The sequence below is a fragment of the Martes martes genome, assembly GCF_963455335.1.
Source record: "Martes martes genome assembly, chromosome: 13".
Lineage (NCBI taxonomy): Eukaryota > Metazoa > Chordata > Mammalia > Carnivora > Mustelidae > Martes > Martes martes.
This window is the reverse complement of record NC_137901.1, coordinates 86,309,624-86,337,144: the sequence shown is the minus strand read 5'-3', so window position 1 is coordinate 86,337,144 and position 27,521 is coordinate 86,309,624. Positions and strand designations below refer to the sequence as shown.

Sequence of the window (27,521 nt, the reverse complement as noted above, 5' to 3'; positions counted from 1 at the left end):
CAAGTTACCACTTGTCATTTTGTATCTTGTGTTTTCAAGGGGCACTAGAATGAGTTTTTGATAATCTCGTCTGCTAAGATTTTTGAAACTTACTAAATAATTTCCTCATTTATGTTTACTTTTCATTCCTTTTTCCTTACAGATGTATTGACATAAAATATGAAACCTTCATAATTACAGTAGTTGTCACTCTAAGTAATGTATCCATAACTGTCTCTATTGTTAAAATTAGTCTTCAGGGCAAGTCAGGCCATTTTTTTTTTTTTTTGTTTATTTCAGATGTTGTTAATTACTTACAAACTATAATCATTAGTACAATTATGAATAGTATCTTTCTAAGTATGACTGGAATTTAAAGCATTCTTTTGAAAACTCTGACACCTTGTGTTGAACCTTTTTCTAGAAATGTAGAAGAATTACAGCTCAAACTTACCAAGGCTGCTGAAAACGCAAGCTTTCTGCAGAAGAGTATTGGGGAGGTAACTCTCCAAGCGGAACAGAGCCAGCAGGAAGCAGCCAAAAAGCACGAGGAGGAAAAGAAAGAGCTACTGAGGAAGCTGGTGGACCTGGTAAGGAGAGAGTATATGAGACTCAGTGCTGGCGAGGGAGGCGAGGACGGTACAGAAACGGCTGGGTGGCTTACCGCTTCCCTCGGGGTTTCTGCAGGAAAAGAAGATGGAAATGAGCCACAACCAGTGCCAGGATCTGAAGGCCAGGTTTGAGGAGGCCAGTTGTGAGACAAAGGCGAGGCATGAAGCCGTCCTGCAGAGCCTGCAGAAGACGCTGTCGGACACGGAGGAGAGGCTGAAGGCCGCACAGAAGGAGAACAGCGACTTGATGCAGGAGATGGCAGAACTGAAAAAGCAAGCCGACAAAGCCAAAGTATGTTCTGGGAGACGAGCACGTTGCTGTGTGGCGTCACGGCTGCAGCGGGGCGTGCAAGGCGGCAGCAGATGGGGTGGGTCGCACCGACCTTTACAGATGCTAACCTCCGAGCGCATGGCAGGATGGCAGATTACATTTTCCTGGTTTCCAGTGCTTTCTGCCAGCTGCTGCTCCTTCTCAGGGGTGGCGGTGGCTACCGTCCAGGTCTTTCCCCCGAGTGTCCTGTGTAGCCATCGCCCCCCACCCCTGCGCTGTGGGCTTCCCAGCTGTCACAGAGAATCTTGTGTTGTCGGAGCTCTCTCTGCCTGCTTGCGGGAGACCCCGTTGTGGCCTCTGATCTTGGCCATCTTACTGCCACCTTGCACTGGGGTTAGGAGAGACATCTTGCGGCAAAACAACAGGCCGAGGCCAAGTGAAGCAAGTGAGCCCTGGGGAAGCGAGGTTCCTATAGAGCACATTAGAATGAGGGCTCTAGAGACGACTTTTATATGTCCCCGAAAGGCACACTGTTATTAAATAGAGTAGAATTTAATACATTGTATTTCATTTTACAATGTCGGGATCATCTCTGCAACCCAGTATATTTTTTGACTCTGGTCACTTAATGAAGTTCAACCGTCCTACCAGTGTTTAACTTTTTCCTGCCACCGTTGAACTTGCTCAAAGAAAAGTAAATACTTGTCTTTAGTTATTTTTAATGTTTGTCTAGGAGTTTAGTGAAAAGGAAATGTAAAAGAGCATACATGAGGCTTGAAACAAACCGTACCTAAAACTCGTTAATTAAACTGGACTATGATATCACATGTGCTATGTTTGTATACATGCACTTTCTCTCCTCTCCGTGCTGCTGTCAAGGCTTCATCCTCTCCCTGTATAACATCTCCAGTTTTATGAGCCATTTAACACTGGATATAATTTCCAGATCTTTTGTCTTTGTGCTTCCCTTTATCTGGACAGACTCCGCTTTTTTAGTGTTTCCGTTAAAGTGTGGCAGTCTGACCAAACCACAGCATTCCAGTACTTTGTGTGAAGGTTCTGCTTACTGGTGTTGTAAAATTTTTTTAATTTTTAATTTTTTACAAGGGTCACTTGGTTAGGATTGTTTCCCTTCCAAAGTTGTCTCGATATCCGATTCCTGCAGATGTCAGTGTTTGTCAACAATAGTGGCTCACAGACTATTTTAAGAATCTGATGATACCTTAAGATGTACTTTCCCCCCTGCCCTGGGGATAATTTATATGCTCAACAGGTTTTTACATAAGATGTCAGGAGGTTCAGGGAGCCCACAGAGTTGCTGTGTTTCCTAGTTGAGGAGCCAGTGATCTGTAACTGTGCTGTCCAAGGCACTAGCCACTGGACACATTAATTTGAGTTTGAATTCGTTAAATTTCAATAAATTACAGATTGAGCCCCTGAATCGCACTCGCTGCACTTGACGTGCTCACTAGCGGCTACCGTATTCGTGCAGACAAAGAACACAGACATCACTGCAGAACGTTGTGGACAGCGCTAGGACAAATCAGTATATTTAAAAAAAAACAAAAAACTGTTTATTCACCAAAGCCTAGAAAATTGGTCTGTACTTTTAATAAGTTAGACTTAATATTGGGATTAAATCGGTCAGGACAGTGACTGTCCTTTAGAAGGTCAAGGTCTTGTGGTTAGTTTGAAAAGCAACAGTTTATTTTCCCTCACCCTTCCCCCGCCCCTTTTTTGGTTAAAATACACTCACTTCTTGTAGTTCTCTGGTTTTGATTTTTAAAAAATTCTTCCCTGAGTTCTTCCTACAGTAGAAATAACTGGGAAGTTGGGAGGGCAGGAAAGACTCTCACACCCTGATGTCGGAGTCAAACTACACTTTTTGCCTTGTTAGGTACCACTCAGGGATGATTTCAGAAGTGTTGCAAAGAGAAAATAAACTCGTAGGTAGACCAGCACTTTGCAAAGCTAAACCTGCTTTGTATTAATTATCCTTTAATGGGCTCTTTTCATCTAGTTTCTCCCCACCCCCCGCCTTGTTATCCAGGTAGTTTCTATGACATTTATTGTTTAAAAAAAAAAAATTCAAACTTTTATAATTTAGGTTACATTAAGTTATTTGGGCTCTCATTTGTCTGCTTGATTTCATTTTGTTTCCATTCTTTCCACCCTTTGTCTCTGTAGTCGCTAGCTTATTTGTTAACATCAGCCAAAAAAGAAATTGAACTAATGTCAGAAGAGCTGAGGGGTCTGAAATCAGAGAAGCAGCTTCTTGCACAGGAGGGAAATGCTTTAAAGTTAGAAAAAGGTTCACTTTTATCAAAGCTGGTAGAGGTGGAGGCCAAAATAACTTTGCTTCAGGAAGATCAGCAGAAACTGTGGTCAGTCAATGAAGCGCTTCATTTAGAAAAGGAGAAAGTCTTAGAGGAAAAGCAAGATGCCGAAAAGCTTTATCGGCAGGAGCAGGTCCATAAAGAATCCTTGGCCGTTGAGAAAGAGCAGTTACTGGGAGAAATCAACGTGGCGCAGGAAGAACTCTTGAAGATCAGTATGGAAAATGACTCTCTGCGGGTTTCCAGAGCAAGTGTGCAGGAACTCGCGGAACAGCTCCAGCTCAGCAAAGATACTTTGATCGCAGAATCTAAGAAGGGTCAGGAGGAAAAAAATCACCTGGAGGATCACATCAAGAAGCTCGTTACTGAAAACCTTGCCTTGGCCAAAGATAAAGATGAAATCATTCAGAAGCTCCAGAGCTCTTACGAGGAGCTGGTCAAAGATCAGAAAACCTTGGTGCAGGAGATCGAAGATCTCACCACTGAGAAGAAGTCAGCTTTGGAGAAGCAGTCAGGTCTTGATAACATGTGCCTCGCCTTAAAAGTGGAAAGAGAAAATCTTCTCCAAAGCAGCAAAGATCTGCAGTTTGAGAAGGACGTGCTCCTTCAGGACCAGGAAAAGCTGAGTGCCAGCCTGGAGGCCGCCCTCCGGATCAAGCAGTTGCTCAGCACCGAGGCCACCGGGCTCCGCACGCAGCTGGACGAGGCCCAGCGGGCTCTGCGGAAGGTGGAGCTGGAGATGCGGCAGCTTCAGGCCACAAACAGCAGCCTCACCAAGCTCCTGGAAGAAATCAAGACTAGTCGGGAGATCACAGACTCCGAGTGCATCCAGCTTCTGCATGAGAAAGAAACCTTGGCTTCCTCTGAGAGAAGACTCTCGGCTGAGAAAGAAGAACTCCTAAGTGAAAACAGGCTCCTTGCTGAAAAACTGAAGAAGTGCTCGGAGGAGGCCGCCCGGGTGGAAATGAGCCTGAACGAGAAGATCGCGTTCCTCACTTCTGAGAAGGAGGTGGTCTGTCAGAAGATTACCAAGCTCAAAAAGCAGCACGACAGTCTCTTGAAGGAAAAGTCTGTCCTGGAAATGCAGAATGGAGATTTGCTTGCAGAAAGGGAGAATTCCGTGAAAACCATGGGAGATCTCCGAAGGAAGTACGATCAAGAGTCCGCCAGCAGAAGAATCATGGTGCACGAGAAGATGAAGCTCCTTGGGAATCTTGACACTCTGGAGAAGGAGCTTCAGGAGAGGAAGAGGGAAAACCAAGAGCTGGCCGCCACCAAGCATGAGCTCTCTCTGATGCTGAAAGAGGCCCAGAGCGCCAGGAAGAGTCTAGAAAAAGAGCACACGAGCACCCTGCAAGCCAAGGAGAGTCTGAATGCCGAGCTTCAGACGTGCTGTTCTGAAAAGAACATCCTGCTGAGGGACGGGCTGAGCCTACAAGAAGAGTGTCAGAGGCTGAACGAGGAGATCCGCGCCGTGCAGCAGTCCTTCGTCCGGGAGCAGGAAGCCAGAGCGCAGGAAAATGAGTCGTCCCTGTATGAAAACAATAAGCTTCACGGGCGGATGGCGCTCCTAGAGCAGGAGCTGGGAGAGTTAAGAGTGTGTACTAAGCAGCTGCAGTCCGAAAAGTTCGTGCTCGTCCAAGAGAAGAGCAAGTCAGAGCAGAAAGTGGCGGAGATAATTAAGGAGAAGGAGCTCTTGAGTGCAGAAACGGCTCGGCTTGCTGCCAACATAGAGACTCTGAAGGGCGATTTCAGCACCTTGTCCAAGTCCAAGTTAGAGCTGCAGGAGCTGCACAGCTACCTCACCAAGATCCTGGACGACCTCCGGCTCAAGCACGAGATGACACTGGCCGACCGTGCCAAGGTGGTGCAGGACAACAAGAACCTGCTGGCCGAGAAGAGAGACATGATACTGGCCAAGGAGGAGCTCCTGAAGGAGAAGGAGAAGCTGGCGGAAAGCTACTTCATCCTTCAGAAAGAGATTAGCCAGTTGGCCAAAACCAACAGCCACATCTCAGCCAACCTCCTAGAATCTCAAAATGAAAACCGTACTTTGAGGAAAGACAAGAGCAAGCTCACTCTTAAAATTAGAGAGCTCGAGACTCTTCAGTCATTTACGGTAAAATGGGAGGGTCAGGGACCAGGCCTGGACTACTAACCCCCGTGCACTAACTTCCTAGCTGCCCTGGGCGGCTTGTCTTCGTGGCCAGCAGGGAAACGCACCCCACCCAAGTAGCTGCGCGTGTGTCTCAAGCTGTTTGTCTGACCACCCGAAGGGGCAGTTCTGTACTAAATCTCTAATTGCAGCTGTCTTTCTCCATTGGAAAGAATCGTAAACTGTGAATAAAAAGGATACATTTTTTAATTTAAGGAGAAATTTTCTTGAAAAAGTCACCTGTGGTTTTTTTTTTTTAAGATTTATTTATTTGACAGAGATCACAAATAGGCAGAGAGAAAGTGGAGGAAGCAGGCCTCCTGCCGAGCAGAGAGCCTGATGTGGGACTGGATCCCAGGACCCTGAGATAATGACCCCAGCCGAAGGCAGAGGCTTAACCCACTGAGCCACCCAGGCTCCCTCACCTGTGGTTCTTAAAAGATTAAGAACAGTAGTAAAATGGGCACATAGCGAAACATAGTATCTTCTGTTTGGCTTTTAACTCTTTTGCTTTTGTCTGTCCAAATGCAGTTGGAACACTCCAGTGAACTTTTCCGTGGCTGGTGGTAGGGAAGGCATAATGCAGAATTCCCATCAGCTTTATTAGACTGCATGAAGTTGTAAGCAAGTGCCTAAAAATATTTTCTTTCTCATAAGAAGTAAACAAAAAATTTTAATTTTTATAATTATTTTTATCTTATCAGCTAAGGATTTGTGTCCACATCCATGCGATCTTTTTTATTCACAGCCATGTTTATATTCATTACCCGCAGCTTCTCTCTCAGACATTTCCATTTATTGCTTCTCATTAAACACTTGAGCCTTATGTTAATAATTGCCCAAATAATTTTTATCTTTACTTGAGAAATCCCCAACCTAAATTACAAGTTATTTCAAAAGCCCCACACCTGAAATAGCGAGAATAGCATTTCCAACATACAGCAGTAAATACGACAAAGGGAAAATTCAGCTACATAAGGATGTTACTGTTTGTTGTCAGGGAAGTGAACGTTTCTCTCAAACACAGGTCAGAGTGATGAGCGTGACTGTCAGTGTAACTTTGGAGCTTGGAAAGATGTAGGGTTGGAAGGGTCTGCAAATATGCAAATATCATATTGCAGTTGGCTTGTTTGAAGAACGGCATGGAAAGGGTCTGTAGCTTGGTTCCCCTTTCATGGCTCAGTCTGTTTGTCTCAGCATTGGGTTGGTGACTGGTCCTTAACCTTCACCACACAGACAGTGAGGGCTGCCTGAGCCGCACAGCCCGAGCGTCCCTGATGGGCTTGCCCAGAGCTGTCCTCTTTTCTCACGGTGCTTTCTTGTGTTCAGGCTGCTCAAACGGCAGAAGACGCCATGCAGATAATGGAACAGATGACCAAAGAGAAGAGCGAGACTCTGGCCTCCTTGGAGGATACCAAGCAAACAAATGAAAAACTACAGAATGAAGTAATCAGATTTAAATGGCTTTTTGTACAAAGGACAGCTTACCGACTTCATGGAATGTTTGATCACTAACTCAGGATTGTTTATTTTTTGAAGCGTGGCCTCATACAGGTTTGATCCATGTTAGTGGAGTCGCATGTACATCAGAACCACGATAATATTAAATAAAGTGTATGACTTCATTACTCACTTAGTAGGGTCAACCTTTAAAAAAAAATGGGGGGAAAACCCTGATAGCGTGGCTTTCTATGGTAACTTCAGTGATGGGACTGTGTCTTTGATCTGAAATCACACACATTTTTTTTCCTCCGTGCTCTCCCAACTGGAGCCACTAAATTCCGCTTCTCAGCCCTGAGTTTGACGTAGGCCTTTTCTTGGCATCACTCAGTCCTGGTTCCCTTTTGTGTCCTCTCCAAACAGCCACTTCTGGGTCTCAGACAGATTGTGGCATGGAGATCACTTCGATTCTGTCCAAAGTAGCATATTTCTCATTCTTCCTGGACCCATTTTTGGTCCTCCTCCTCCCCTTGCCCAGCTCATACCAACCCTTTCTTTCTTTGGGAAGCAGTTACCTCTGAATCCTAAGTAGATGGATTTGCCCAAATCGTTATGCTTTTAAAAGGGATAGTCAGGTGAGACTATTAAAGCAAGGGAAGGGCTAGCCGCATTGAGGAGCTGCTGTGTTGAGGCTGGGCCTTCTCATTACGGAAGGTCAAAGATGGAAATCTGTAAAGACATGCACATTTTGAGATGATTAGAGGGCGAATACATCTGGACGAAGAAGGAGGTACATTTTCAGAACTGATAGTCCTAAGACAAGAAGAGAAAGCATTAAAAAAATCAGATGATAGTCACAGAAGCTAAAATAAATGAGAAGTGTTTAAGGAATGGATCTAATTTTTAAGGGTAGAATCAGGGAGAATTGTGTGCCTTCATGACATAGCCCTTGGTGTCCTTGTTATATAGCCAGAATACAAGACCAGATGAATCATTTTTTTGGACCCATTATGATACTTGGTTTTTCTTACTCTGTGAATTTGGAATTCCAGATTCCTCTATTAATTGTAGAGGGCATTAAAAGGAATATTGTGATGGTAAAACCATCAAGGCACTGTCTGGGACTCCTGACTGGTAGCATGTGATGTGGCAAAGGTGTCTCTGACCATAGGAGATGATTACCCAAGTCCCAGGAAGCCGCCGTGGTGCCAGGAGCGCACCCTGGGCAGTGGACGGCCCCGAGTGAGCTCCCTCTCCTTGGTCGGGGCTCTGCACCTAGAACTCTGGTCACCTGTCAGAGCCTATAGCTGGTCACATCCCCACTCATTCCAATCATGTGTCTGGTGTTCCCACCAGGGCCAGGCCCTAAGCTGGCTGCCTCCCCCGTGTGTAGGTGATGGAGCTGAACGAATGACTATGAGGCTTTTCAGCCTCACTTGCCTGGCTCTTTTTCTTGTCAGATCAAAGTTAAGATGGATAATCAAATATTGCCCCACCTACAGATAATTTGATTTGGAAAATTTTTGTAGTCAGCACTCCGTACATTTGGTACTAAGGTTGACAAATACATCTGAAATTACTAATCTGTGGGGAAGGAAAGGAGTTTTTGTTTTTATTACAAAGAATAATCCTTGCTGATGTAATGCCTTTGCAATTTATTTCTTCTGTTTGTTTTTTTTTTAAGAGGGGTCATACTTGAATAGCAAGTTCAATGGTAAATATTGAGAATTACACACAAAATGAAAGTAAACTTTGATTGTAATTCATATAGCAATTTAGTTTGACATTTTTGGCCAAGTGTATGGGGAATGTCTGACTAAATGTAAGGGGGAGGCTTGCAGTTTATAATGTCATGGTCATTTGTCATCTCCTTACCCGGTGACTTTTCTTTTCTTTTTTTTTTTTTTGCAAGTGACTAATGTCACCTGTCTTTTTAGTGCACACTTGCATGAATAATTTGTCTATCCAGTCATGTCACTGGGAAATGAAATAAATTCATCAAGTTTTTTTTTCTTGGTCTTTAAGTTGGATACACTTAAAGAAAACAACTTGAAAAATGTGGAAGAGCTGAACAAGTCAAAAGAACTTCTGACAGTAGAGAACCAAAAAATGGAAGAATTCAGGAAAGAAATGTAAGTTCATTTCCTTTGAGAGAAACTGGGGGGCTTAATATTGCAAAAGTGAAGATGAGACTAATTATTTAAAAAAATAACTTGACAAGGACTTAAAAAGTAGTTGCCCCTTTCCTGCCCCCCAAATGTGGTAGCGTGCCTGGAAAGTAAGCCCTGTAACTGTTTAGCTGGAAGGTAGCTAAGTCACAGCGGTAACCAGGTTGAAGGATCAAAGTGAGTGTGTGCTGGCCGATAAGAGAGGGCAGGTGGCATTCGAATATGACTTTATGAAGAAAATACAAGAGGAGTTTTTTTTTTTTTTTTTGTAAAGCAGTGTGCTTTAAAAATCTCTCAAAACCCTTTCTGTAGGGAGAAAAAAAGCATCTCCCTTTCAAGATTATCAGTAATCTTGATTTTAAGAATAATCAAACCTTCTTGCATGGGAATCAGGTGAGAGAATTGTGGAAGAATCTTTCTATTCCAGGTTTATCCCTCAGTCTGCTGCCAACACCAGCTCCAAGTCCCGGCCGTTCAAGTCCGATCGTCATAATCGTTGGTGTTTATCAGGCATTTGAAATGATAGTTTGGGTGTAGAATTCATTTTGCTCTTCTGTTCTGAGAGCTACACCATAAACCAGCTGTGTAAACCTAAAAATTTAAAGCCAGTTAATGTGAACGTTTGTGTCTTCCGATCTGGGAAGGATACAGAGACGGATTTACACGGCCCCCACCCTTCCAGGGCTTAAATTATTTGCTTCCTGTTCTGAGCAGACAGAGGCATGAGATCAGTCAGACAGTAGCACACGTCCAAGTCTCCATCCTCAAGGCGAGTTGCTGCTCAAGCTCAGACCGAACCTAGGACACGTCGGGTTCTTCGGAGAGATTGTAAAATCCCTCTTCCGAGTGACTCAGGGCATGTGATCGATCCCTTCCTCGGTCTTTGTATTTTGTTTTTAATTTTTATTGAGATTCCAGTCAACACACAGTGTCGCGTTGGCTCGAGGCGCACAGTGTAGTGATTCGGCACTTCCAGACCTCAGTCTTAGTTTTTCTCCAGACGGTGCTGAGAAAGTTCGCAGCTCCCTTCGCATTCACAGACTTCTCAGCTTACACGGGTGCTCGGGACCGGCAGGAAGAGCTTGCGTTTTCTTGGCCCTCTGAAGCCACGGCACGCAGGCACATAGAGGTCACCGTGATGGGAAACCACGCCAGCACCAGCTCTGAGAGGGTGGCCGTGGGCATGCTGCCGGGCTTTGCCCATGACACAGAAAGGAGTTAGGCTGAGCTGGAGTGTTCAGAGCACTGTTGACTTGAGTTCATTTGTGTCACACAGGCAGCTGGTGAGGGAGGATGTGAGCAGCAGGAGAAGACTCCCTAACCAACCTCCCACTGCCATAACCCCACCTGTGAGCTCTCTGGGCCGCACTAGGTAATGGAGGGGCAGCGTCAGCGTGGACCTAGCCGAGAGAGCCCTTGGGACGTCACTAAGACCCCTCTCCCCCGCGGTACTACTTAGCGGTCTCTCGTCTAGTATTTGAGCGTCCAGCGTCCTCACTGTGTCACTCGCCTGTCACCCACCCCCAGTTAATATGGGGTGGCTTAACCTCTGTGAAGAGAGAAATTTTCTGCCCTTCTTTGAGTGATTCCAGTGAATAATAAAAGCCTGGGCTCCTGGCTGTGGGCACAAAGGATCATGAGCGCAAGACTGTGGCCCCTGCTGCTGCTGCTGCCTCTAACCGTGGCCTGTCACCTGGAGCCACTGTCCCCAGATCTCTGAGTGAGGGGGAACCAGGACCACTGGACAGGCAGCCTGTGCCACTTCTGCCTCTTCACCTTTTCTCTGGCCCACCGGGCCTGAGGGAGTCGTGTCTTCTGTGGGTGACCTCGCATACTGTGGCCAGGGTTCCTTAGCCAGAGGGAAGAGCTGTGGGAGACACCAGTGACAGGCTTCAGAAGCTGGTACAGGGAGTAGGTTGGAAGAGGCCCTGCCCCCAGTGACTCATTGTTCCCTGCCGTAGACTTGGCCACATTTCAAGGACCATCTAAAATAAATGTACTATGTAATGGGAATGGTGCTTCTCAAAAAAAAAAAAGGCAGTCATTTTATCCCTCCTTAGTTCCTCAGTGCCCAAAGCTAGAGAACGAGCAGCTGATGATTTCTCTGTGGTTCAGCATGTATCTGGGGTGCTTTATGTCCTTTAGAACATTCCTGGTGTCTCCCCTCACCTGACAGGACTTCAGTTCCTGGAGAAAAATGGACCCCAGTATAGACACTGGAGTTCTAATCGGAACTACTTCCTATGGAATATTGCCCTTGGCACTGGCAACTCAGTGCTTGTAGCTATGTGTTCCTTCTATGCTGTTTATTAGACTGGTTTTAGGAAAATTCTTGGCTTTGGTTAGCTAAGTCTTATTTTCAGGTAGAGAGAGAAGATGTTTCCCCCCGATATATAATTTTAAATCTTAGGGAAAATGATACAAGCGGTTTAATTGTTGTTCTTAATTGCTCACCTGACACAGTAATAAATCTAGAATAGATTTAGCATGGCCATTAATTGATTTATAATAGACTTGTAAGTAGAATGTTTGCAAGTCAGTGTGAAAAATACGTATTTGCCTCCCGGTTTTAAAACTGGGCTAGTCTTCTGTCATGTAGAAAGAAAAGTAGCTTTAAAAATTGTTAGAAATACCTTAAGTATTTTCAGAATGGTCCCCTGGAGTATTTCTGGAAATTGGGCTATGAGAGCCTTCTTCCTGTATGAAATGCATGTACCCGCTACACTCTAAAGAAAAATGGAAAGGTGTTTCTATATTTGAATCACAGCTGAGGTCCATCACCAGATTTAACTCCAGTTTTCATGCTTCTACAACTTATTGGATTTATGATTTGGGGAAAATCTCTTGCTTCCCTGAACTTCAGTTTTCTTATCTTTAAAATATAGACAATATTAGCCTCATTGGGCTTTGAGGGTTGATTGAGAAAGTGTTCATGAAAGCATTGTATAGATTTTATGTTGAACAAATAATGCTTTCATAGATCAATACTTTAGAAAATTTTGTAATTTCTTTGACTTCTTGTTTTAATTTTCTTTACTGTGGGCTCTTAATAGAAACCAAGGATTTAAAAAGCCATTAAGGGGCATGTGGGTGGCTCAGTTCGTTAAGTATCTGACTTTTGATCTCTGCTCGGGTCTAGACCTCAAGGTCCTGAGTTGGGTTCCATGCTGGGTGTGGAGGCTACTTAGTAATAATAATAATAATAATAATAATAATAATCAGCCATTAAAAGATGAAACTCTTTAAGAGACAGCAAGACCACAGACTTACCACTGACCGTCCACCCAGATGCTGAGTCCAAACCAAACATCTCCCAAGGAAGGCAGTGACACCTGGGAATTTAAAAAAATCACCATTAAGTAAAATTTTCAGATTTCTGAAGAGTTGATGGACTTGGGCCAGAAGGCGAACTTTAGCTACTGTGTGTGTGTGTGTGTATGCATAATTCAAAGCAACCCTCCTAGCTTTTGAATGACCTGAGACTTAAATCTCTTCTGTTTTTCCTCACTTGCTATATAGACATCTCTGTAAAAGACCTAATTTAATGTGCTAGGACAGTTTTTGTGTAAATATATTCCCCTAAATCTTACCCCAGTAGGCATATTATAGGTGGATGGAGAATTAAAACTCAAAAAAAAAAAAAAAACAAAACCTGAAGATGCCAGGCATTGCCACCCATTAGACAATTGAAGTTAAAAATAAATGTGTTCCTGCATCAGCAGATGGATTCATACCCAGAGGACTTGATTCAGGATTCAGCCATGTATGACAGCTCCCTAAATGGAGTTTAGCCAGCACAGGCTTAAAATTCATAGTGGCATTAAAATCTTCTATGACAGAAAACTAAAATCCAGTGATCAAACAAAATATTTTCAATATCCACGTGTAAAGGATAAGAATTTGAGATGTATATTTTGGATAATTTTAATATTGGGAAGATGTCTAACATACGCTTAGCCTGTTCACATTTTATATGCTGATATTTGTGACACAGGTCAGCAGGCTATATTTTTATTTGCTTCTTTTAATTACAAAGTAACATTGTGGAAAGAATACAATCAAAATGAAACACCTGTTATGTAATTGGAAAACCGCATTTCCTTTGGGCATTTCACCTGGAGAGATGTCCTAAAAATACACTCCGATTCATGCCAGCACTTGACTCTGACAGATACTGGCAAATGGGCCCATTAGATCTTTATTGCTGCCAGAAAAAAAAACCCAACAAATTACAGATCTGTGCAGTCAGAACAGAGTACCTTGACAGCAAAGGAAATCACTTTATCAACATAGTGGGTTTTTGCGTAATTTTCTAATGGAAATAGTCCTAAAGACAAGAGGACTGACCATTTCGCTTGTTGTTTATTTTATAGTAACAGTGCCTTTTGTACGGGGAGTGTTTAGATAGAAGTGGGTGAGTGTGGGTGGAGAGAGGGTGGATATAGTGTTTATTAGGTTTAAAAAGAATGTAATAATTGTGGGCGGCAGTCCTCCTCCCGAGGGGTTAAATCCGTTTAGCCTCTCCTGCACGTAGATACCGCTGCCTCCTGTTCTTATAGATCCTATCAGGCACGTGACCCAGATATATTTTCCTCAGTGCTGTGAAGCCCGTCGTCTCCCACAGTTTCCTTGCCTGTCTTGTTTCTATGGTAACTCTGCACTCACTGTCCTTGCAGAGAAACCCTCAAGCAGGCAGCAGCTCAGAAGTCCCAGCAGCTTTCGGCATTGCAAGAAGAGAACGTGAAACTTGCTGAGGAGCTGGGGAGAAGCAGGGACGAAGTCACAGGTCATCAGAAGGTCAGTGGGCCTGGTGGGGAGGGTGCCTAGCTCTGCCCTGCTCCCGCCCGCTGCCGTCAGCAGGGCGCTTGGAGGTCCCTTGGTGTGGTTGGGTGGCTCCAAATGGGATTCCAAGTTGCCTGTGTGATGTGTCTTCTTGCCTTCAAGTGTGCTGCTGTAGGACTTAGGGTGGGAGTTGACAGATTTTCTTTAAAAAAAAAAAACAAAAAACCCAAAACCAAAAAAAACCAGTAACAACACGGGGAACTTGCAAGCAAGTAGAAAATACGATCTTTATTAGACAGTCTCATAGCATTGCATTTAAATGAAAAGTAAGGATATCTTCTCCCTACTATTATTGCATGGATTTCAAAATTACTTTTCTCTTAAGGTTCCTTTTTTCTTTCATCAGAACTGGTTTGAAGGAAGCAAATTCCCAGGATAAGGATTTGGTGTGGGGGTTGGCAGCCGTTTTTAAATAGAGCTCTGCTTTTCTTTAAAAAAAAATTTTTTTTTAAGCATTTCCTAATGGAACTGTGTATGTATGTGCAATTGTGTGCGTTGGTATGTGTTATGTGCTATGTGTTATCCCCAGAATGGGCGAGAAGCTTACCACAACCCATTGGCTTCCGTATTTAAATCACAAAGATTTGTGATAAGTTCATTAAACACCGAAACAGAACTGATTTTAAAGAATGCCATATCCTGCTTTTTATTCTTTCCGAGTTGAATCCCAGTGCCAAATTGATTATCACATCTGGCCTCAGCAGATTCTTAAAATGAGATTTTTAAGAGAATTTTACTGTGTGGTCATTAATTCTTGGTTTATATTTCAAGAGAGTTTTTCCCCCCAGCATACTTGGCAAAGATTAATTCTCACTTAGGATGAAGTAATTTGGGGTAGTTATATGGATTACCCATTGACGTGGTGCAGTTTGTGGTGAAAGCACTTTTTGGAGAGTTGATTTCAGACTTTAAAGTCTTTATCATAGTTTCCCACAATATTCTTCACAAAAGAAATGTCACATCTCTCCAGACTCCAGGATGGCGATGACGCTTTTGGTGTTAATAGCTCACATTTACTGGCTCTTACTATGTGACAAGGACAAATAAATGACAGCTGTCATCTCACTTAATCTTCACAATAATTCTGGAAGATGGCCCTGTCATTATTTCTACTTGTAAAAGAGGAAACAGGAACACGAAGATAGTCATCTGCTTACCCTTGTTTAGGTAATAGTGTCAAGAAATGTTTGCCATCTAATGATTTGGGTCAGGAAAAGTTGACTTAAATGGGGCTACTGCCCTCTCCTTTGGTCAGTATATGAGAAACCGGAGTTCATGAAAATAGAAGCCCTTTGACCGGATGAGGTCCTTTTTTTCCTGGCACAGACTAGAGCATCTAAACATATGGTAGCTCTCTCGGTGTGTCTGTTAAGTTCTTGCAGGAGAAGGATCTCTGAGAAGGGCGTCTCACTTGACCTCCTGGAGCATGTCTGGTAGAGAGAGCAGATTCCATACGTGGGAGGAACAGAGAGATCATCCCTTCCTTTCATGTTGTGACCTTAACTGGGCTGTTGATTACATTCCTTGCTTCTGTCACTCAGAACCGGAAAGCAGTAGAAAGAGACATCATGCTTCCTCGGGCAGAGCTTTGCTGGGCTCGCTGCATCCCATGCTCTTCCCTTTTGCATGTTGCCATTTGAATTGCCTTCCTTTGGAAAAGGATTTGAAAGTCAGTGGCTTCGATGGGTGTTACCGAATAGGTGTGCAAAGATCAACTAAGAAAAGTGACTTCCCTTTAAAGGACAGATTGTTAGGCCCTCCGTAGTTCTGTGTCTTACTCCGAGGAGAAATAAACGGGCATGAACTCAATAATAGGCTTCAGTGGTAGAGCTTGTTAACAATGATATTGATCACCAAGGAGGACTAGGGTAATTCTTCCCTTGAAATAAATAAATACAAATATAAATATTTTATACACACACACACACACATAATGTCTGTGTTTTTCATTTCAAAAATAGTGGAGAGACTCACTCATCCAAAATAATTTAGAAGCAGCCTTAGTCTACAGAAGACTGATTAATTCACTGGCTCTGTTACTCTTACTGTGTAATCTCCAGGAATCTAGAGTACTGCTTACTTCCATAAAATTACAAATTTCACTCTATTACTTACTGTAGTCAAGCCGAGTTATTGATCAGCTATGTTTAGAAATATACTACAGAGCCACCATGTTTGGCAGAAACCCTACTTTTAGAAAAAAAGAAAGAATTTGAATTGTCTGACTGCGGGATCATTACATTCTAAACTTAAGACAGTGGAGAGGAGGCTGACAGGGCATGGGTTAAATATTGACCCAGAACCTGAGCTCTATCCTGATTCCTTTTATTAGTAGCATCGTAATTCACTGAACATTTATCGAGAGGGCGGCTTTGTCTGTTTCACACTCATCACAACATACCTCTGAGATAGGAAGGTTTTTTGTAGATGCGCTGAGGCTCAAAAGTGGACCAGTTTGCTAAGGACACTGCTAGGCAGTGAAGGCAAGACCTGCACGCCTATCAGACTAACTCGGGGGCCTGTACCCTGCTCCTATCCTATACAGAGACTAAAACTTACTTCTACTTATTTCATAATTATTATTGTTATGTATAAAAAAGAAAGAAAAACATATGAGCCAGGAATGTGGTAGGTGGGGGTCAAGCAATGCTATAGAAATGTACTCTCAGTTTATTGGTTTGTTGGGGTTTTTTGCCTCAGTTCTTTTTCTTTTTCTTTTTTTTTTTTTTTGGTGCTTAGAAAGCCCAAGACACCCCAGAATCTGTTGTGAATCTTCAGCATCTCACTGGGATTACTTCCTTCAATATGAGGGCTGTTTGATTTCCTGTTTGTCCATTGGATGGGAGCTCATTTATCAAAATAAGAGAATCCCTTCCTTCCTGAGACAGTGATTTTGTAGAACCTACTCTCTTTTTATCAATTTAAAAAGATTTAGGATATTCTGGGATGAGGAGGGCTGATAATGAGCAGGACTGGTTGGTCCAAGTTGGGGAGTGATGTTAGTTTCCACTTTTAGAGAGGAATTCTCATTTGCCTTGATTGACTGGTGGGCATCGTGCGCTCCCAGGTGAAGAAGGATTGTATCTCGGAGTTGGAAGGACTCCTCTGTTCCTGGTCCTCTGGAACAGAGCTGGTAAAACCAGAAACAAAACCCACGTGTGTGCATTCTTTCTCGTCTGCTCTCCCTAGCAGACATTGTCCTTTCCAAAGGAAATTGTGGGAGTTGCCTTTCCCAAGTGGGGTACTTATCTTGGGGGGGGGAGGGGAGCAAAAATCAGGATCAGCTGGGATCGTGAGAGGCTTGCTATATCTGGCATCAACAGTGACAGAAATCTTTATGGACGGTCACAGAGTGCTCTGTCTTTGAAAAAGGAACATACTAGATTGAACTGTATGAAACTGCTCGTTTTGCAATTTCATATTGTTCAGCCTCGTGGTTAACATAACTTACCTCTTCTTGATAAATGACGGTTATGAAGATTATCCTAATTATATGATTGATGTTGACTGTGGGCTTTCACCTTCACTTTCCTGCCTGATGGCCTGACTGGTTTCATGCTACTTTAGGTTGTGCGCGCGTGCGCGTGTGCAGGTAAATACATGTAACAAGCTTTACTGTTTCAGCTACTTTACAGTGTACGATTCAGTGGCATTTGGTACGTTCCCCATGCAGTGCGGTCATCACGTCTCCCTAGTTCCAGAATGTTTTCATCACCCCAAAAGGAGAGCCCCTACCCGTTGAAGCAGTCACTTCCCATCACTCCCTCCTAACCCTGGCAACCGCTAATCTGTGTGTTGTCTCTGTGGGTTTTTGCCTTTTCTGGATGTTTACCATCAGTGGACTCCTAGAGCATGTGACCCTTAGTGACCGGTGTCTCACTCAGCGCCCTGTTCTCGGGATTCTTGGTGTTGTAGCAGGCGTCAGGGCTGAATGGTATTTGTTGGATGCTGGCACCACATATCGTTTGTGCCCCCGCTTTGGGTGTTTCAGGTTTCCTCTCTCCATTCGGACTGCCACTGTCCCTCCTGAAGTCTGCATCCCTGCCGGTGGCCGCGATGTCTTTTGGCCCCTTTGGATTTTCTGTGGGTTGGGAAATCATCCTCATTCTCTTAAAAGTGGCTTTCTCTCTCTCTCTCTCTCTCTCTTTTTTTTTTTTTTTTTTTTAGATTTATTTGTTTACTTTAGAGGGTGCGGGGCGGAGAGGCAGAGGGGAGAGAATCTCAGGCAGACTCCCCGCCAGGCATGGAGCCCCACGTGCGGCTCCGTCTCACAGCCCCGGCGTCATGACCTGACCTGAGCTAAAACCGAGAGACGGATGCTCTGCTGACTGCGCCACCCAGGCACCCCTTAAAAGTGGTTCTAGATCTTGGCAGACTGTTCACACTTACAGCCCGATCTTCTTTTCTTCACTTCAAACTTTTCAAAGGAGTGATATTTTCTGCCTTTAATTTCACCTCCCGTTTTCTTCCCAGCCCCTCGCAGCCCGCTTTTCGCCACGCCAGTGCACTACTGAAATGACTCTTGCTTGACTCGTCACTTGCCTAGTGATGGCACAAGTGCGTGGCTTCCTTTCTGTCCTCTGTGAACATTTGGTATCACCACCTACATTCTTGACTCTCCTCTTTTTACACCTTCCACGCTGTTGGCTCATGTTCCTCCTGCCACACCTGGTCAGCTGACGTTCCCATGTCCACTCTGACAGCTCTTCTCCCCCCGTGCCCACGTGGGGAACTTCTCCAGGCTCAGGGCTAGCTGCTTCCTGCTCTGTGTTCAGGTAGCAGTCTCTGCGGTTCTCCGTCACACGCACGACACCGTGTTGTGGCTGTTTCTCACGCTTCTCCCCACACAGGCCGTGAGATGGTGGGAACCACAGTGCATGGTACGCGGGTTCGAATGAATGAGCGAGTGATTAGATGCATACCCCGTTTCAAGCCAGGGCCTCAGGATACAGAAACGTTGACTACTCTTTCTACTTTTTTGTACATGATTTCAGTTCCTTCCAGTGTCACAGAGAGTTGTGCTTGCCAGAAGCCTGATCACCAAACGAGGGGGTCGCATGCCCTCTGTGGATACTGGAAGCATATGGGGCAAAATGAGGCAGGGTCATGTTGTCTCAAGATTGATGGAAATGATACAGAGCAGTATTTCCTATGGTAGAGAATACTAAAAGTAATCATAACGATGTAAGTTCTTCTACAGAAATAGCTACCTGAAGTAGTTGCTTCTGAAATGTCTGAGACATCATTTCCCGTGTATTCCTCCTCGTAAGGATTACAGATACACTGAGCTGTCACTATGGGGACAGTGTTGATTTCTCCCTCCAACCCCTATCCCAGTTATTTGCAAAATGAGGTTACAGTTGGTTTGTAGAAACTGGACAGGGATGAGATCTCAATAAGTGCTTTACCAACACTTGTACGGCAAACGCAGTCTACGGAAAATTGGGGTTACCATCTAGATTGCTTTATGAATAATTGCCTGCAAATGTTAAATAAGCCTGGATTCGCAGATGTGACTGTTGAGAAATGGAACACTGTTTTTAAGTAAACTGTGCTGCCCAGCGTGGGGCTCTAACTCCTGACCCCAACAGCAAGAGTCACATGTTCTACCAACTGAGCCCTCTGGGTGCCCCAAGGCAACACTGCTTTTAGCTTGTCATAGTTTATTTTGGAAGACAGTGTACATTAGCCATTGTAATTTTAATCTGGGCTCAGAGACTTCTGGGCGGGTAGGGCTGAGTGAAACTGATCACAGAATCTTTCTTCCTCAATACCTAAAGAAGTGAACACACACTTCTGGTTATTAAAAAAAAAATGTCTCCAGGAAAATCGAGCAAAGCCAATGGGCCTCATGCTGTAAATATTAAAACTGACAACCAAGAGAAGGAACATGACTGTGGTTTGACTCTTTTGACACCGTTCCCAGTGGTAAGAGAAAAGAAAACGTGTAGCAAAATCCTGATAATTTTTTTTTTTAAGGGCCGGATGGAGGGCAGAGGCAGAGAGATAGAGAGACAGGGTGGAGGGGCAGAGGGAGAGAGAGAATCCCAGGCAGGCCCCATGCCCAGCCCAGAGCCTGACGTGGGGCTCAATCCCACAACCTTGAGACCATGACCTAAGCCAAAATCAAGAGTTGAACACTCAACCGAGCCACACAGGTGCCCCAGAATCCTGAGAATTTTTACTCTGCTTCTCCTCATCCTTATGCCAAACCCAGTTTAGGGAAAATTAGATTGAAGAGGTGAATAGTCATCCTGGAAGAAAAGTCACAGAAGAATCTTTGAGGCTAGAAGCTCTCATTGACCATCTCAGGATTCTACCAGCGGCAGGAAGAACTGCTGGTTGTCATTTTCCATAGCTAGTCAACAAAGAGTGGCTTAAGTAAAAGGAAGAGGAGGGGCGGTTCCCATCAAATGATAATAAGTCCACAGGTGGGCAGCCCAGCTGAGTTCTCAAGAATGTCCTCAGGGAACCCTGCCCTTCCTTTCTGCTCTCCTGTGGCCCTTAGCATGGACCTTGGTCACCGGGGCTCTTGTACCTCCAGGGATTGCGAAACTTTCCAGGAGGAAGTTGGGGAGGGACAAAGTGGGGAAAGGCAGAAAGGCCTTCTCTTTACATGGTTTTGTCTTTTAATTTGGAGAGGAAAATTCCGATCTCTGTAATAGTGTCGTGTAACCACCTCCAGCCATAAATGAGGCTGCATTCCCCTCTCTGGGAAGGGAAGGCAGCAGAGGAGGTGAGACTAGATGGTGAAAAAGACAGTTTTGTAGTATCTGCCCGAGACTGAAGCCTGAAGACATGTTCCTGCAGCAGTAGGATCCCCTTTGTTCAGAGGGGGCGCTAAAGGGAAAATCCACGAAAGAGACCTCCAACAGACTCTCCATGTCCCCTTAAAAGCACTTCCTCCAGCCTGGTCCTCCAGCCCTCCAGCTATAGAGATGAATGGGCAATGGAGCCCGGTTTTCCTGTCGTACCCATGGAGAGGGAAGATTAAAGGTCTCAGATAAAGTAGGATGGGTATCAGGGAAAAACGAATTTATATCACATGTGAACAAACGAAAGATCTAGGTAGAGCTGCCCATAGTAAGATGAACCCTTGAATGCCTTTTGCACCAAAAGAAGAAAAAAAAAAGGGACACAGGAATCCTAAGAGAGATGAGGAATTCAGGCCATGAGAAAGCATTACCCAAAGTGGAATATTGCTTTGTGTTATATAAAAACTTCAGTGACTTAAATAAAACAAGGGTTCAAAGAGTTGATGAAATGACACAAGTGGAACAGAAGACGTGAAAAGTTAAGGAACTGAGTGAAAACCAAAACAGCACCGTGTCAGGACTGCCAAATAAGTCAGAAAGGAGCCTAATGAACATTTCTAAACATCTGAAGGAAGGGCTTGAGCTAGTAGTCCTAATAAAGAGGGGAGCAAAGATACTCAGGAGTTGGAGGGTAATAGCTGTGGAGGACAGAGATAATCCTAATTAGGATAATTAGCATCTCTGCAGCAAGGAATTCAGCATATGTAACAGAAGAGAACGTTAGGAGATACAATAAGGAAGTTTACCCCAAGTGAGGAAACTGAGTCTGCACACAGGAAGGACATGGTGGGTTGTACGGAAGCACCCCCGGGCTGGTGCTGGTGGTGGTGGTGGTGGTGGAGGAGGAGGAGGAGGATACTGGTACGAAGCCATTGACACCAAAGCAGACACTGATTATTAATGAAATTCAGAAATCTAGAGGTAATTCTGCCCAGGCAGAAGAGGCTGTTAGGTCCCCCAATAATAGTCCGTGATCAAAGGAGCGAGACTGATACAAAGCGAAGGTCAAGCCAAGCTTTATTTCGCACCAAGCATCGAGAATCAAACTGACCAGTCGGGGTCAGCCTCTTACAAGAGGTGACCCCTCCCTGCCTCACAGACTAACTTTTATAGAGCAAAGGCCATGTGGTTGAGCCTGGCCACACGCAGGTGACCAATGGGATTGTAACACACAGAGAAAGCTGCACGGTCATGCTAGGTCACACACGGGTGGCCAACTGAATTATAATTCACCCCATAGTAGCTATTTAAACTAGCCTATCACCTTGGTCAGAATTGGCGCCCAAAAGGCGGGGCCCACACTCCTTGGTAGCTAGGGAGACTGTATGCGGCGCCCCACTGATTGGATGTCTCCACCTGGCACGACTCATCCCTGCATCCGGGCTCTGTTTTCTCTACCTGACCTGACCCACCCTTGTATTTGGGCTCTGTTATCTGGGACTGGTAGACCATATTTTACTGGTTTTCTGGGCTTGCTTTTAAGTAGATTCCCCTGGGCAGGGGAGGAGGGGCAGGGTCAGTTTAAGTTTTACTGCATAAACAACAAAATGGCTGTTTAATCCAAGATGGAATTGCTCTGGCTACATAGGCCCTTACAAGGCATATTCCTTATAAAAAGGTTTTAAAAAACAACAACAAAAAACTGATCCACTGGGGCCACATTCAATGCCAGAAAACTGTGCCACACTGTTCCCAAAGTTTTCTAAGGGACAGAAAAAATGATCAGGAGTGTCATATCCTGGCAGTTATTTCACAGATAAGAAGACAGGCAGGTGTTTTCAAAAAACATCTGAAAAAACATCATGAAAGAACTTAGAAGCTGTAGCATCTGTGAGTCCTTCTGGAAAGTAAGCCGTTGGCTGATAAAATCTGGAGGTGAACCAAAATTCAGGATTTAGCTAAAGAGAAATTATGGCAAAAAGGCCTAATATTGGTGTGAGCACTAAATGCAAGTGAGTAGACAATTAAGCTAACAGCTCAGGGAGCTGCGGATACAGAATAGAGTCATGTTTCAACTTGATTTGGAAGTTATTTGAAACTTTGCAAAAAGTTATAAAAAGAGAACAGAGAATACTCATATACCGTAAGGAGTTGTTTTTACCTAACCACAGTGCGGTTACCAAATTCAGGAATTTTTAACACTGCTATTTAATGTACAGGCCATATTTCTGTTTAGGCATTTGTACCAGTAAATGTCCTTTATAGTTCCCTCCCCACCCCCTATCCGGTACAGGATCCAATCCAGGATCATGCATTTCATTCACTGACTCAAGTCTCTTTCATTTTCTTCATCTGGAATGCTTCTGCCATTCTTTGTCTTTTTTGAATTGACTTTATTTTTTTTTTTTTAAAGAATAGACCAATGATGTTGTATAAAAGCCTTCATTTTGGGTTTGTGTGATGGTTAATATGATGGTTATGCATTTTTAGCAGGAAGATAATGTGTCCTTCCAGGAGGCATGTCATGTTGCTTTATCCCATTTATTGGTAATGTTAATTTTGATAATTTAGTGAATGTGAGTTTAAAACACTTGCAATATAAAAGCAGGGAAGAAAAAGGAGAAAAACCTAGGCAAACATACAGAGAGAATATGACTAACAATACATGAGGTGATAAAGTGGAAGAAAGCATCCAGGAATAAAAATCAGAGACTAGGGGCGCCTGGGTGGCTCAGTGGGTTAAAGCCTCTGCTTTTGGCTCAGGTCATGATCTCAGGGTCCTGGGATCGAGCCCCGCATTGGGCTCTCTGCTCGGTGGAGAGCCTGCTTCCTCCTCCTCTCTCTCTCTCTTTCTCTGCCTGCCTCTCTCCCTACTTGTGATCTATGTCTGTCAAATAAATAAATAAAATCTTAAAAAAAAAAAATCAGAGACTAAGTTGACATATGTGTGCACTGTGTTAAGAGCTACTTCATATGTATTGGGCTCACTCAGTCACAGTCCCCCGCCCTGTGGCCACACAGTCAGCAGCATTCTTGACAAAGAACCATTATATCTATGTGTATGTGTCTTTGAAAATACAAATGTGTGTGTGTGTGTGTGTATTTGTGGTTACAACGGATTTTCAGAATATGAGGTTTAATATACAAAAGTCAAATCACTGTTTCATATACCAGCAATGAACAAGTGGAATTTGAAATTGGAAACATAATACCATTTATATAAAGCTAAAAGCTTAAGGCTTCACTATAAAGCTATGGTAATCAATACAGTGTGAGATTGAGAAAATAATAGACAAACAGAGCAGTAGAACAAGGGCTCAGAAATAGATTCACATAAATAGGCAACTGATTTTTGACGAGGGTGGAAAGACAATGCAATGAAGCAAAGATTGTTTTTTCAAGAGGTAGTGCTGTAACAAGTAGACATCCACATGCAAAAAAGTGAATCTGGACACAAATATTACATCCTTTACGAAAACTACATTGAAATGGATCATAAACCTAAATGTAAAATGCACAACTATAAAACTCCTAGGAAAGAAGATCAGGGAAAACCTAAATGACCTTGGATACAGTGGTGACTTTTTAGGAACAAGACCACCAACGACATGAGCCACAAAAAAGACTTGATAAGCTGAACTTTATTAAAACTAAAATCTCTTGTCTATGAACGACAATGTGAAAGAGAATGAGAAGACAAGCCACAGATTTGGAAAAAGTATTTACAAAGACTACATCTGATTAAGGACTGTTACTCTAAATATACAAAGAACTCTTCACACTCAACAATAAGAAAATGAATAACCCAATTACAAAATGGATGAAAGTCCTGAATAGACACCTCACTAAAGAAGATATGTAGGTGGAAATTAACATATGAAAAGTAGCCGAACATCATAAGTCATTAGAGAATTGTGAATTAACAATGAGATAATATGATACAACCATCAGAATGGCCACAATGCAAAACATTTGGCAACACAAGTGCTGGTGAAGTTGTGGAGGAACTGGAACTCTCATTCACTGCTGGTGGCAATGCAAAATGGTATAGCTGCTTTGGGAGACAGTTGAGTTTCTAACAAAACTAAACGCACTCTCACCATAAGATCTAGCAGTTGCACTCCTTGGTATTAACCCAAATGAACTGAAAACTTAAATCCACACGAAAGCCTGTGCATGAGTGTTGATAGTAGATTCATTCACAGTTGCCAAAAACTTGGAAACAACCAAGATGTCCCTCAATAGGTGAATGAATGAGCTGTGGTCATCCAGATGACAGAATATTATTCAGCACCAAAAAGAAATGGCCTCTCATGGCCATGAAACCACATGGAGGGACATTAGATGCATATTACTGAGGGAAAGAAGCCCATTTGATAAGACTACGTATCATATGCTTCCAAAGATAAGACATTCTAGAAAAGGCAAAACTATGAAGACAAGAAAAAGATAATGGTTGTGGGAGGGGTAAAGGGGGTCAAGAGTGAGTAGGGAGAGTACCAAGGATTTTTAGGCCAGTGACACTATTTTGGTTATACTACAATGGTGGCCACATGTCTTTATACATTCATGGAAACTCCTAGAATGTACACCACCAAGAGCGAACCTAAAGTAAACTGTGAACTTTGGGTGATAATGAGGTGTCAGTGTAGGTTTAGTGCTTGTAACAAATGTATTACTGTGGTGTAGGATGTTAGTGTGGGAGGCTGTGCATGTATGGGGACAGGGAGCGTGTGAGAAATGTCTGTACTTTCTGTTCAGTTTTGCTATGCACCCAAAACTCCAAAACATAAACTTTATTAATTGGAAAAAAGTTTGTAATTTACCCACAATAACATTAAACGTAAATGGATTAAACACTGATTAAAAGAGTGTTGGCAGGGGGCCTGGGTGGCTCAGTTGGTTAAAAGGCTGCCTTTGGCTCGGGTCATGATCCCGGGTCATGGAATCAAGCCCCGCGTGAGGCTCCCTGCTCAGCGGGAAGCCTGCTTCTCCCTCTCCCACTCCCTGTGCTTGTGTTCCCTCTCTCGCTGTGCCTCTCTCTGTCAAATGAATAAATAAAATATTAAAAAAAAAAGTGTTGGCAGATATTAGCAGGATGAATTTTTTTAAATGATGATCTGATTATATGCTGTTTGTAAGAGACACAGCTTAGATTCAAAGACACAAATGGGTTCAAGGTGAAAGGATGGAACAAGATATTCCTTGCCAACAGTAACCAAAAGCACGTTGGAGTGGCTATAGTAATATCAGACCAAATAGACTTTTAAGACAAAAATTGTTACTAGAGGCAAAGAAAGACATTTTATAATGATAAAAGATAAACGAGGGGCGCCTGGGTGGCTCAGTGGGTTAAAGCCGCTGCCTTCTGCTCAGGTCATGATCCCAGCGTCCTGGGATCGAGCCCCACATAGGGCTCTCTGCTCAGCAGGGAGCCTACTTCCTCCTCTCTCTCTGCCTGTTTCACTGCCTACTTGTGATCTCTGTCAAATAAGTAAATAAAATCTTAAAAAAAACAGATAAACTATAACAATTATATATGCACCTAATAATAGAACCCCAAAATATGCAAAGCAAAACTGATAGAATTAAAGGAAGAAATGGGGCGCCTGGGCGGCTCAGTCAGGTAGGCATGTGCCTTCGGCTTAGGTCATGATCCCGAGGTCCTGGGATTGAGTCCCGAGTCAGCCTCTGTGCTCAGCAGGGAGCCTGCTTCTTCCTCTCCCTCTCCCTCTGCCCCTCCCCCTACTTGTACTCTCTCTTGTCTCTCACTCTCTCTCAGGTAAATAAATAAATAATCTTTAAAACCCTTAAAAAAGAATTAAAGAAATAAACAATTCAACAATACCAGTCGGAGACTTCAAACTTCAGTGGCCTATTTCACTAATAGAACAACTAGAGAGAGCGGATCAGGAGCTGGGACTGGAACGGCACTGTGAGTCAGCTAGACCTAACAGTCACCTGCAGAGCCCCCAACAGGAGTGGAATCCGCGTGCCGCTCAGGTGCACCGGGAACATTCTCCAGGATAGACCATGAAATAGTCTCAGTGATTTTAAAAGGATTGAAATCATGTGACGTTATGTTTTCTGACCACCATGGAATGAAACTAGAAATTGTAACACAAGTATCGCCAAGTGTTCTGATTGGCATTTCCCTGTTGGACTAATGATATTGGGCATCTTTTCATGTGCTTATTGGCCTTTTATACCTCTTCTCTGGTCAAGTGTCTCTTCAGATCTTCTGCCCATTTTTAAATTTGGTTGTTTGCATATTACTGAGTTGTGAGTGTTGTCAGTAAGTTCTAGATACAGGTTCTTTATCAGGGTGTGTTTGCAAGTGTTTTCTGAGTCTGTGGCTTGTCTTTATATTTTCTTAACAGTATCTGTTGAAGACCAGCAGTGTTAAATTTTGATCAGGTCCACTGACAGGGCTTAGAAGCAACAACACTCCAATATTAGTGAGTACGCTTAGCATCTAGATTTTGTTTTTAAATGTATTTCTGCATTTAAAAGATTCTTAGAGAAATGGCTGATTCCAGGGCTGGGGCAGAGAGAGTACAAGACAAGCCTGGAATATCTTGTATACCAGGACGCAAGGAAGTGCTTAAACAGTACTGGGGATTATGGGGCGCCTGGGTGGCTCAGTGGGTTAAGCCTCTGCCTTTGGCTCAGGTCATGATCTCAGGGTCCTGGGATCGAGCCCTGCATCGGGCTGTCTGCTCAGCAGGGAGCCTGCTTCCCCCCTTTCTCTCTCTGCCTGCCTCTCTGACTACTTGTGATCTCTGTCAAGTAAATAAATAAAATCTTAAAAAAAAAACAAAACAGTACTGGAGATTAGTCAGAAGCATATCATAATCTCGAAAGGGCTCCCACTGGCCAAATCTGGGAAAATTTGAACATCAAAAGAAATATTGATAGAAAAAAAAAAGAAATATTGATAGGAATGGAGTATAGCTTATTGAAT

The 27,521-nt window shown here is 43.6% G+C and overlaps 1 protein-coding gene across 3 annotated transcripts in view; it reads left to right on the top strand.

Moving 5' to 3' along the window:
* CLIP1 (CAP-Gly domain containing linker protein 1) overlaps nucleotides 1–27,521 on the top strand; it is a 118,580-nt gene that overhangs the window by 77,661 nt on the left and 13,398 nt on the right. For 2 of the 3 annotated variants that reach the window (XM_080821557.1, XM_080821558.1), the window contains exons 14-18: nucleotides 404–569; nucleotides 667–882; nucleotides 6,682–6,798; nucleotides 8,818–8,924; nucleotides 13,637–13,757. In XM_080821557.1, coding sequence (XP_080677683.1) covers nucleotides 404–569; nucleotides 667–882; nucleotides 6,682–6,798; nucleotides 8,818–8,924; nucleotides 13,637–13,757 — 727 coding nt within the window. Of the gene's footprint in view, nucleotides 1–403; nucleotides 570–666; nucleotides 883–3,048; nucleotides 5,317–6,681; nucleotides 6,799–8,817; nucleotides 8,925–13,636; nucleotides 13,758–27,521 lie in introns of all 3 variants that reach the window. The other variant, XM_080821559.1, reaches the window with a different exon arrangement.